Below are 12,981 nucleotides of genomic sequence, written 5' to 3' on the forward strand. Positions count from 1 at the left end.
TTATGACTTTTATGTAGTTCTTTTTCCACATCTGTGATTATTCTTTGTGGCATTGTTCAGAGATAAAATTAAATGGCATCTAACTTTTTAAATGCTACCTGAGTTAGTGTTTATGAGATACTTACAGATTGTTTAACAACATCTCCCCATTCAGGAGCGACTCCATATTCTGAATTTTCTTTCAGGAATCTACACAAATCTTTCAGAGGAGGAGCAAATGCACCTCCAACCTGTAAACAAAAGGACTGTTATACACGTAAAACACTATTACATATGGAGACACGTAGTGCTTTCGTTCGGAATTTATACAGTTTATTTCTTTAAAACATGTATTCTTTGAGCCTTCGACAATCTTTACTCTATTAAAAGGGACTACCACAACGCATAAGGACTATTAAAATACTACTCAGGCTAGGCAAAAGATCACAGCTGTTCATATGGAAAACAACACAGTAATTAATAAATAATAATACAGGAATAAACTGTTTTGTGTACTCACAACTATCTACCTACTTCTGCCCACCCCTGTATAAACACGAGGAAATTTAAATTATTAACGTTTTAAGTAGAGTAACTAGAATAGTAAAATAATTAACTACCATTTACTGTGTACTTACTATGCTGAATAGGCAGTATAGCCTAGTTAAGAGGAAACCTAAGCTAATCAATAAATCTCTCTGAGCCACAGTTTTCTTATCTATAAAATGGGAATAACACTTCTCCCATAGGGTTTTATGAAGATAAAAAGATACAATTTAAGTGCTTCAGCATAGGATCTCTGGCACATAAATATATGTTACTATTATTGTTATTATTATATGCCAGGTATTGTGCTAAGGACTTGAAGTATATAATTTTAGTTCTCACTAATACCTCACTACTCACAGTGATAAATATATAAATCTGTCACGGTTGTGGAGAGTTGTCCCATTTCATCACCGTTTCTCCACCTTTGCACTATAGACATTTTGGAATTGTGGTCTGTAGCTCCTTCCAGCCAATCCTATGTACTGTACACAGTTTATCAGCATCCTCAGCCTCTGCCCACTAGAGGTCAAGAGCATCCCCTCCCCCTGCCCTCTCCCTGCTACCGCCCCAACACCCGCCTCACTACTCTTGAGTGGCTATCAAAAATGTCTCCATATGCTAAGTGAAGTAAGTCAGGCAGAGAAAGAGAAATATCACATGATCTCACTCATTTGTGGAATATAATGAACAACATAAACTGATGAGCAAAAATAGATCCAGAGACAGAGAAACATCAATCAGAACGTCAAACCTCAGGGAAGGCAGGGGAGGGTGGGGGTAAGGGGGAGAGATCAACCAAAGGACTTGTATGCATGCATGTAAGCCTAATCAATGGACATAGACAACAAGGGGGTGGGGGGTAAAGGGGGAATAAGGACACATACGTAATACCTTCATCAATAAAGAAATTAAAAAAAAATGTCTCCAGACATCACCAAGTACCTGGAGGACAAAGCTGACCCCCCGTGGAGAACCACTGCCTTGGACGCAGTGTTCTGGGCAGTGCCAATGCTCAGGCACAGCTGGGAAAAGTGCCTTCTTTATTTCATTCAACAGCTTAACCAAAGATGTAAAATTACAGTCCACGCCTTTCCCCCCAAAGCTGCTAGGTTTAACCCATTTCCAGACCTGTTAGAAAATACTGCGTAACGAACAGTGTTTTAGAGATCTCTTAAATATTGAATCCACAGAAAAGAACAGCAAAGATATAAATACCTTTCTGGCATTTCTTCTGTTAATCAGCTGGACACGTTCTTCCCCAGTGAGACTGTTGACGTCTAGTTTATTGGGGTTTCTGCAGCGATGCCTTTTTTGTTTGGGCCTCCCTTCATGGAGCTGCATTCTCTAAAACAAAAGACGCAGAAAGAAGAGCCTTAAAATCTTCTCTTGTGCAAACAGTGCAAATGAGCTGATTGAAGTAATTTAACCTGGTAATAATGAGGATATGTCATTTATTATAACGTATCTTCCATGTTATATCTTTAATATTTCATATAGGAGAATTTACCCATTAGTTAAACTCTAAAAATATGTAACCTTTAAATATTCTTACATTTAGTATTAACAATATTAAATAAGACTTTAAAAATTATTGCACGAATCTTTTCCTCCAATGATAAATTTAAACATTATTCCAGGCCATCATAAGGGTAATGCATCATGATCATTCTGGATGAGAGTAGGCTCCCGACATAAAGACATTGCTAGTTCCTTCTTTAATGCCTTCAAAGACCACTGTGTCCCTAGAGCACTGCTGAAAGAAGTTACCAATAATGCTGGGGCAGCTTCCTCTCAATTGTAGAGTTCCTCACTTCTTCTCCTGGTAAATTTCACCCGAAACATCTCATTTCTCTGGGCTCTGACTCAATTTCTATGTGTGCTAGGTGGGCTAGTGGCTTTCATTTCTCGTCATCTCACCGACAGACTTTCTTATCTCTTCTCATATAACCGTCACAATACTCAAAGACATTATTCTTATTTTACAAATGAGACTCCAGGCTCAGAGTTCATCTCCCTCAAGGTCCTGCAGCCTGTGAGTGGCAATATCTTGCAATAAAAACTTTTTCGGAGGCCCTTTCCCCCTTCCCACGTGGGAGTCTGTTCTTGTTCTTCAATAAATCTCCACCTTTGCTAGAAAAAACAAAACAAAACAACTCTTTCATGCTGCTTAGTTTTGCAACTGTCATCAAAACAGGGCTGGATGTTTGTAGCTCCTTCCAGCCAATCAGAACACTTAAAGCAGGCGTCCTCAAACTACGGCCCTCGGGCCACATGCGGCCCGCTGAGGACATTTATTCGGCCCGCCGGGTGCCGCTGCCTGTCCTGCTTAGCAGCCGACTCGTCCCGGGCCCGCAGTGCGCATAGGAATTTGTTCATAGTTCTTTTTTTAAACTTAGTCCGGCCCTCCCACGGTCTGAGGGACAGTGAACTGGCCCCCTGTTTGAAAAGTTTGAGGACCCCTGAAAAGGGACTAATGCTCCAACTCTTCAGTGTGGCATACCAATCCCATCACAGCCAGGATCTAATTCAACCTTTTCATCCAGTTACTATTCCCCCACAAATTCCCCCACAAATTTGGAATATCAGACTGGTCATTGTTTTATGTATATGCCTTACACTCCTATTCTCATTTAACTCTCTTCATAATTGTTTTGTAATGCCTAGAATATGCTCCTCTGTAATAACGTGGTCAAATGCCCAGTAAATCATTTATGATCCGTCAGTAGTTACATATCAACTCTATTTTCCTTCTGTCTTTCCCCAGATACTTAACTCTGCCTAAACAGAGTAATCATTCTTTTATCTGCATCCATGACATTTTATACATACCCCTGTTACAGTATATGTACACCATGTTATAATTATTTAGCTATAGACATATCACAATAGCACAAGTGATCAAGAAATCGTTCAAGTATCCTAGGTAAGTTAAACTAGTTATTATTTCATATTCTTTATTGTAATAAAAGCTGCTTTTTAAAGTGTTATTAAAATCTTAACAAAATTATACAAAACATTACAATATAAAGTTCATTTGCAGTGAAAAAATAATAAATGGATACAAGTTTAAACAATTAATAAAGATTCCTTTGCTGTAATAAGAGAAAGGTATGAGAATCTTTTAAAATAGCAACCAGAACACAGTAGTTTTAATAAAAATTTACTGACAATACATATTATTTTGTAACCTGTAAAGTTACAGCGCTAAACTAACAATTCTCATTTTTTTAATTGAAATGTTCATTCCATGACTGTTCATCAGATTAGTGAAAACCCCTCTCCTCAGAATTAGAAGAGCTTTATTTGGCCTTAAAAAAAAATCAAAAGGAATTAAATGAAAGCTCAATAATTTGTGGTATCCTTTGAGAAAAACTAGAGATCGGACAAATTCAACAACTAAGACCGAGGGCCTCTGTTCCAGACTAGTAGGTCATTTCACGGTGACAGTAATAGAAATGTAAAATACTGAACTAAATATATATTACAGATACAAATACATTAAGATATGCATTACAGATACAGCCCCATTCTAGGCACTGGAGTTTTTATACTTCCTTTTCATTAAACAAAAAACAAGGTAATTAATTTTCTTTTTTCTTAATGAAATAATCATCACTCTGCATTCAGACTTCAGATTTTAATTTCTTAATCAGTGACTCAGTAACTATTTACAGGGAGCCAGATACTATTCTATGTATCAGGAATGATGTGCTAAGAGCTCGGGGAATAGGATCTAGTCCTTAAGAAGCTCATAGGGTAGTAGAGAGCCTCAATTCCCAGTGGAGCCAGATGGAGCAAGCCTGCTAGGGTCATTGTATGAAGGATATGCTTTACTCTTTTTCTTAATAAAGCACAGAGAAATGTCAAGGGAGATGGGCACAAAATTTGGTACATCAGTATCCGTAAGTAACATATTGCAAAATGAAATAATAGGTTTCTATGAGTGAGAAGAGCCAAATGCTCTTAAGGTAGTGAGTAGTATTTCAGGGATATGGAAAAAGGAAATGAAATATAACGATTCTGCCCTAGCTGGTTTGGCTCAGTGGATAGAGCATCGACCTGGGAACTGAAGGGTCCAGGGTTCGATTCTGGTCAAGGGCACATACCCAGGTTGCAGGCATGCAGGAGGCAGCTGATCAATGATTCCCTCATCATTGATATTTCTCTCTCTCCCTCTCTGAAATCAATAAAAACATAAAGTAAAAAAAGAAATATAATGATTTTTCATCTTTGATTAATGTAACTAATTGTGCATCTGGAGAGACACAGCTGTATCCTTATAACTTGAAGAAGAGCTTAAGAGTAGTAGTTTATTTTTATTAAATCTTTATTGTTGAAAGTATTACATATGTCCCCTTTTCTCTTCCACTGACCCCTTGTAGCCCGCCCAGAAGTACTAGTTTAGATGCTGAATTTAAGACTTATTAGCTGTGAGGCCTTAGACAATGTACTTGAAATTTCCTTATCTATAAAATAGTCATAACAATGCCATTTTGATAGTTGTGTTAAATGATATAATACATGTTAAGTGCTAAGTGTAAAGACAAGCACACAGCTGAATCTCAATAAATGTTAGCAATGACCATTATTATTATTTTAAAACGAGCTCCTTGAGGGAAAGGACTGGAAGTTTTGTGTCTCTACAGCCTGTACTGGGTCTAGCAGTACTCTGTGTTATCAAAGGTGTTTTTTCTTGTTAAATACTTGTGGAACGCAGAATGGAAAAATGAAAAATGACACTGGATCGTATCATGGGGAAGGTCGAAATTATTTCTTTCTGCGAATTTTCCTCTAAGTCTTGGGCAGAATACATATTTAATATAAGTGGGTAAGAATTTAAGCTTCATCATTATAGGTTTGGTAAATCATAGAAATAACATATACCAAGATTTGTAAAGGATCACCTACAGGAATAAAAGCTCCTAAATCTTCCACATAACCTGGGTGCTCCTTAAGCCATTTTTCCAAGTCCTTTCTCTTCGGTGCGTCATCACCAGCAAGTCTTGTTCCATCTTTCAGGTGAATAACTGGGACTGGACTTTCTGTATCAGGAATGCCTTGAGGCTGAGGATAGGACAGTGCTGGGTTTATCCCTGGAGTAATTTGTGAGGTGGTTAAGCCCAAAGTAACCTGGAGAAAACACCAAATGAAAATTTTATTTCCATGCTTTATTGTTCTAATTTTGTACTACTAAAAGATTTCCTTTTGAACAATAAAAAAATAAGTTGTTGTTTAAAAGTCTGCAAAATCTTTCAAATTTAAGGTTTTCATGAATCTTGGCCAGTGTGGAATTCTACTGAGATACAATCTAAAACTATGTAGTATGCTTCTAATTTACTAATTATTAGTCTACAAAACATTCACAAAACAGTAATATATTAGTTTCTTTGGTTGAATTTTGCACTCAGGGATCATTAATTTTTAAGTATGGTTTTACTTACATGATTAGGTGGCTTAGTTTTGTTAAAAAAGAGGATGTCAACACCTTCTACATTCTTCCTCCTTCCCCGCCTTTTTTTGACTATAGGCTGGTTGTCTAATATAACTCCATTGGCACCAGCGGCAGATTGATTGGAAGTACCTAATCAAATTTAAAATGAAAAATAGTGATAAAAATCTTGTTCTTAAACATATTAAAAGCAATCACTTTTTTAAATACATGGAAGTGTTAGTTCTAGTTTATATGTCCTAAATCAAGCAATTCTTATGACTAAAAACACCAACAATTTGGCATTTAAAAATTTGGAGCATTTTAAATTTAGGCCTCTTTTAACCTTTGATTTATTTACTCATTCCCCCTCCTCAGATATTCACTTATCTTCTTGTACTTCCCCTTTTAGAGGAAGAGGCATGCCTTTCTTGTGTACAAGATAAACCTTTCCCTTTTCTTTGAATCCATTTATTCCTACTTTGTTTTATAACGTATCTTTGCTTCCTTGTGCCAAAATGTCTGGTTCTACATTAAATTCTTCTAAACTTAAAAAAATGGCCTAACTCAAACAAATGAAAAATGAACTTTTGCCTTTTTTACGACTTTTAAAATGTTTAAAAGGTTTGTCTCTCTTGTGTTCCTCTTTATTGCAATGAACTCATTCCTGAATTTCCCATAGTCCATTCTGCCTCAGCCTACTTAAGGTATTTTCTTTAAGATCACCACTAACTATTTAGTTACAAAATTACACTGACCTTTCTCATTCCTTATTTCAGTAGGCACTTGATCAAACAAAAAATGTTTGAAAGACATATAAATGAAACAGTTCCATGCATTCAGTCATTCCAATAAGTAAATATTTATCAAATCCCTATGTACAAGGTACTATGATAGTGGAAAGAAGAGTAAGAACGCGGTTCCTTTCCTTAAAGAGTATTCAATCTAGAGCACTCTTATTACTAAAAGAAAATATTAAGGAGCAGATCTTTGTTTTAAATGGTTCATCGCTGTAGTGTGAAATATATTTTCAATCATTCAGGGAGAATTTTTTGAGCAAGTCCTGCGAATCCCTGAAATTAGCATACCCTTTGGTTGGCTGTGCAACCTTATAAAAGTTACCTACCTTCCTACTTCTCAGTTTCAAAAAAGTGCCTATTCAAATCATAGGGTAAAGAATAACTAATTGCAACGATTAAACATCATTTTTGCATATAAATGCTTTTATTATGGCCACACAGTACATTTTATTATAATCAGATTAACAAATTATTATAGGATTTGAAAATTCTTTCCCTATAGTATATTTTACCTATAATAATAAACTTTCTTAATGTACCACTTTAAAAAATACTATTCTGTTTTATAAGAACTTTTCATGGCTTCCTATTCTAATGTAAATGAAATGTCTTACATTAATCCCCATTCCTGCATGAACACTAAAACTAATCCCTCCCCAACTCAGCTTTTTTTTTTTTTTTTAATATATTTTTATTGATTTCAGAGAGGAAGGGAGAGGGAGAGACAGAAACATCAGTGATGAGAGAGAATCATTGATCGGCTGCCTCCTGCATGCCCCCAACTGGGGATCGACCTTGCAAACTGGGCATGTGCTCAATCCACTGAGCCAAACCAGCTAGGGCCCCAGCTCAGTTTTTTATGTTGCCCATAACCAAGATTCACCTTCCTAAGTAGGCTCTGATCTTACACAAATCTCTCTCCAGTAACAATCTTTTTCCTGCCTGTGTCCCATGAGAATAAAAGACCATTCTTTCAGGGATGAGACATAAATTATTCCTGTATCTTGTGGCTACCTTCACTACACTGTCTCTATAATCTTTCCAAAGCTTCTCACTTTAACTTGCTCTACCAAACACCATTCATGAGTGACTGAGGTGTTTCTCTTTAAATTTATAATTTATTCTCATGTTGAAATACTATTTGAACTCTTATCTGAATAAAGGTACTTGATAAAATGATATTTTCACCCAAATATATAAGCTCCCAAAACTACATTGGCCTCTATGCTTTAACATTAAAGGACAAATGAATTTTTATTCTGAGAGCAGATAAAAGAGGCTTTGGAAATGACAGGAAAAACTTCACGCTAAGGCAGTTACTACCCAGATATTCACCTGACATGGGCGTACACTTTGCAACACTGGCGAGGCTGGTCTCGGATGCAACCTGGAGCTCCCGCAGCCGAGGGAGGTGCTGCTGCTGGCCCAGCCCACAGTCCTCAGTGTCGGGTGGCCTTTTCTGAGCAAATCCTTGCTTCTGAAATGTCAGCTTCAAACCACCTTCCTGGGAAACAATCACCATTATTAAGTAAGGAACAATTTACATAATCTCATTGCAGGATACCTAGAGAAATGTTTTACTTAGAAAAAGTGAAGTAACCTTGAAACATTAAGTTATCTCTCTTTTGCTCACAAATCAATTGAAGAAAACATTAAATCAATGTCTATCTGAAGTGGGAAAAAATATCCAGGCACTATACACACTTTTATGAGCAAAACAAAGTTTTTCACATGACCAGTACATTGTAACTTTCAGCTATGGACATATGTCTCTATATACGTTATTCAAATGACATTTTAGAGAGTGTAAGACACTGAGTAGTAAATTGTGCTTCAAATATCACATAGAAAAAAATGAAAGGTTACTGAAAACAGGGCATGCTAAATGTTTAAAACAGAAAGTGCACTGACATACCATTGAAAGATTATATAGAAGAACCGAAACATTAGAAACTGTCAGACTGTTTAAGAAAGCATCTTGATCAGCAGAAGGACTATTTTCAGAAGTATAGGTAGAGAAACATATTTAATGATGATCCCTCTAGTAGAGTATTCAAGTTTAATAACCTGGATATCAAAAGGAAAATAATCCAAATACCAGAAAACAAGTATGTGAAGGAAGTAAGAGTAAGAGCAGGCAGCCATTTGCAGGAAAAGCATGCTGCACACCACAATCGCAACCAGGCCCTAGGGCAATAAAAATACACATACGTCTTTGATTTTCACTGTAAACTCCTTTTCTCGTACATGCTTCTTCACCTTTGACATCTGTGCTGACTGATCATGTTCTTCCTTCACACCGGCACGGGGGGGAGTGGGCACACTGGGCTCGCGAAGCTCTGTGGCTGCGCCAGGGCTGTCCAGCAGCTTTGTGGTATAGAAAGAAGCCACTGTGTTGGCATCGTAACTTCTTCTAGCTGAAGGCCACTTCCCTTTCAGAACCGTTTGACAAATACTGTCCAGCCGGTTGATCATCACACGATCCTGGAAGAGCATACCACATTGAAGTTTAATTTTAATAATTAGGCCAGACCTTTGGATTCCAAATGGCTCCACGCCTGGATGCATCTAACGCTAACAATAGATGTGTATTTGGTACGCATATTCTCAGACACATATCACAATTCTGTATGAAGTTATTCAAACACAAGTTCCCACTGGTGAAGTTAAAAAATATTATATTATAAAGATTCTTTTCTATACTTTTGTTTTTATAATGACAAAAATAATACAGGTTCCCTGTAAAAATATTCAGACAACACAGAAGTACATAAAAGTGTAGCGAGTTCTCTATTCTTCCATTTCCCAACATCACTTCCAAAGGTAAATAGTCTTGTACTAGTCTAGTTATATACTGGAAGAATTGTATTAATCCAATTGAAACTCTTACCACTGAATATACATACACTTAAATGACCGTTTTCCCCCTTGGGTGAGAACTTGCTATGATTAATTTCTCCAAGGAAGCTCAGTTGAAAACAGTCACTTAATAAAGAAGCACTTGAATATTAATTTCTTTATGAACAAAATAATTCATTTTCTTTTGCTCTAGACATTCTAAGGTTATACTGAGAAACATATACATTTAAGTAGATCTAATTTATTTGATAGTAGTACTTGATATTTTTAATACTGACACGAAAACATTATCCTACATTTGGAGTGACGTGTTTTTCTACATAATAAAGCAATCTAGAAGAATACTAAAAAAAGAGAACTATTTCAACAAGGAACTATAAATTTACCTTTGGCCAATAGGAAGCTGCCAGCATGTATCCACTGTGTAAGATGTAGGCAGACTCTGGTGTCCCATTGTTCATCTGGAAGCTGTCCTGGGTCTCATCCTGGGTAGTGCTCAGTGATGCTACGCTTTCTTCATCGTAGGCTTTCATGTGAGGGGTACCTCCTGCTAACAGCAATTGAAACTGTCTAAATCAGACTGCATAAATCTGTTATACATAAACTTCAAATCTCATATAATTATTCAGATACATCTGAAAAAGTTAGAAGCAAAAAATGGGGGGGAAAATTCAAGTAGAACACAATACTATTTTAAAAATTAGCACACAAGTAAAATAAATGACACTAAGAAGTTTGAGGACAGAGGGTTAACAGAACATCCTTTAATGCATAAGAATCTGACCCTCATTTAACTCTCTAGATCTGTTTCCCCAATACAGGTAAACAACAGGTGATAGCCTATTTCTGGACTGAGAGAATCATCCATATCTGATGGGGATACTGTAACTCTCGAGGAAAGGACTGTTAGAAATTGGGTGCGCCCCATGGGATAGCCCTGAAATGTATGCCTATGCAGCTGCTATGAAAGAGTCCAGCCTCTGTGAGGTATGGAGGTTCTTTAAGCCCGAGTGTCCACTGCGCCCACATGATGTTAACTCACTTACTTGTAGCCGAACTGGACTGCTGCCAGGGTTGCCTGCACAAGAGGACCACTGCCCACTCCTCTGCTGATAGTTCCTATCCTGCATCTTCCTGAGTAGACAGCTGCCAAGTAGGGCCTAGGACACTCTTATTGGTCTGACTGCTTACTCAAAGAATCCTGGTGGCTGTCATAGAACATTATCTTCGTTTGTTCACTGATCAACTTGTTCCGTAAAACTATAATACTAAATTTAAGGCAATCACAAGGAAATAAAATTACTGTGTCATATCACTAATATCTCTGTTTGACAAACTCAGTTGGCAATGCCCTGAAAATTAAATTCTAGTTTCCTTTTCAATAGTGCTTCTCTAAGAATATCTGTAGACATAAAATTTAAGCTAACAATTTTAAACACCCTTAAGTTATCAAAACCAATTTTTTTCCTCTTCACCTGTAATCCTGTCTTAAAATAGCAACAGCAATTTATGCATATACCTCGCTTTTGGACTTCCTCTTCTTCACTGTCACTTTCTTCTGATGACGATGAAGAGGAGGAGGAGGAGGAGGAAGACGATGAGGACGAAGACGATGCCGAAGAACAAGAGGAGGATGAAGAAGAACTGGAGCCTGAACGCGAGTGGGAACAAGAGGAGGAGGAAGACGAGGAAGAAGACGATCTGGAAGAACAGGAGGACCTCTCGGAATCAGAGTCAGAATCCGAACTAGATGTTGACCCTCTTTTGTGGAGGCGCTGTTTGGTAGACGCAGGGTTTGGAGTCAGGGGTTCTGTTCTGGCGGCAACCATGCGTTTATCTGCCTCCCCTTTTCCGCCAGATTTCTGGTCTCCAGCAGCCTGTGGTGAAACACCGTTCTTTGGACTTACAGGCTCAGACTTTATTAGTGTCCTGGTTTCCTCAGAAGACATGGATTCTTCTTCAGAAGACTGAGGCTCCTCCTTAAGGTTTTCATTTTTAACTTTCAGATCCTCTAGAACAGTACCTTTAGCATCTAGGATCCTAGGCAGAGAGGTAAGAGGAGAAGCAGAAAGTGCTACTTGATATTGCTGTAAAAGTGGCGTGGAGGTCCTTGAATGAGCCATCCTGTTCTGACTGTAGTTCCTCTGTGCTGCCATAAATGAGAGTTCTGGGTCACGAAGGATGTGATAGTCTGTTCGGCTCACCCCATGTTTAGCGGCTCCAATAAGCAAGTCCCTATCATGAGGGCCACATTCCCACCAGACTGGCAAGTCTGGATTTGGATGGCAAAGCTTCAAGCGTTCACACAATTGCGGATGGCGGAGCGCCTGTTCCCTTACTTTCCTTAGAAGTTCAATGCGATACAAAGTCCTAGAAGCACGTTCTTCTGTGATTGGCTGAATAAAAATATTTGGATCCACCAATTCTACATTAAAACAAAGATATTAACATCAAAAATACTTTATTATAGATTTAAAACAAATAATGCAACTTCTAAAGTGTACCTCTACTACATTATCACTGTATAGTTTCCATAATTTCTTTTCAAAATGAGAATATAAGGTTTAAAAAGAAGTACCCAAAATCATATAACATAAAATATATGAATATTGGATCCACACAAAGTAAAACATTATGAATTTTTGGAAGTACGTTAATATAAATAGGAATTTACTTTTAAGAAATTCCTCATGAATCATGTCTTACTATTCTGTGCCTTAATCAAAGAGCAAAACTTAGTTACCTCACTTATAAATATAAATTAAAACTGTTAAATGCCCCATAAACAAACCTAAGTCCTCATATTCCTAACTCCATGAGGAGACTCAGGCAATTGCAGAGAACTCACCAAAGGCTTTCTTACAATTTGAAGGAAACACGGGAACATTCGTCAAACACTGTATGAACTACTAGCTTCAGATAAGTCAGTTTTAACAGGCTATCTTTATTCCTTTTGATGAGGTCATATATTTGTTAGCAGACATACTGGCAAAGCAAGGATCTATAGAACTCCCTGATTGGTTTTGCAACTTTTCTGAAAGTCGTTCAAAATAAAAAGGTAAAAAAAACCCAAAAACACATGGACTATGCAAAAATCAATATGGAACAGCAAACAAGAGTGTGGGAGTATCTATTCTACTTCCACGAAGTGAGCAGGTGTGCAGTGCCCAACAGGTGCACACATCCCATTAGTAAGTAACTAGGGTTATATAAGAAATAACATTATTATTTTTTCACTCAATTTATGCTATATTTTTAAGCAATTACTAGACTATTAGAACACAGAAACTTTTTAAATGTTTTATATTTTATTGATTTTTTACAGAAAAGGGAAAGGGATAGAGAGTTAGAAATACCGATGAGAGA

General features: G+C 37.2%; 1 protein-coding gene across 7 annotated transcripts in view; it reads right to left on the reverse strand.

Moving 5' to 3' along the window:
- CHD9 (chromodomain helicase DNA binding protein 9) overlaps positions 1 to 12,981 on the reverse strand; it is a 170,759-nt gene that overhangs the window by 5,785 nt on the left and 151,993 nt on the right. For 6 of the 7 annotated variants that reach the window (XM_080643922.1, XM_080643918.1, XM_080643923.1 and 3 more), the window contains 8 exons: positions 11,135 to 12,040; positions 10,002 to 10,165; positions 8,968 to 9,240; positions 8,092 to 8,260; positions 5,970 to 6,109; positions 5,437 to 5,658; positions 1,744 to 1,872; positions 126 to 230 (listed from right to left, as the gene is read on the reverse strand). In XM_080643922.1, coding sequence (XP_080500048.1) covers positions 126 to 230; positions 1,744 to 1,872; positions 5,437 to 5,658; positions 5,970 to 6,109; positions 8,092 to 8,260; positions 8,968 to 9,240; positions 10,002 to 10,165; positions 11,135 to 12,040 — 2,108 coding nt within the window. The remainder of the gene's footprint in view (positions 1 to 125; positions 231 to 1,743; positions 1,873 to 5,436; positions 5,659 to 5,969; positions 6,110 to 8,091; positions 8,261 to 8,967; positions 9,241 to 10,001; positions 10,166 to 11,134; positions 12,041 to 12,981) is intronic. The other variant, XM_080643920.1, reaches the window with a different exon arrangement.

Source organism: Plecotus auritus (genome assembly GCF_963455305.1).
Source record: "Plecotus auritus genome assembly, chromosome: 10".
In the NCBI taxonomy this organism is placed as follows: domain Eukaryota; kingdom Metazoa; phylum Chordata; class Mammalia; order Chiroptera; family Vespertilionidae; genus Plecotus; species Plecotus auritus.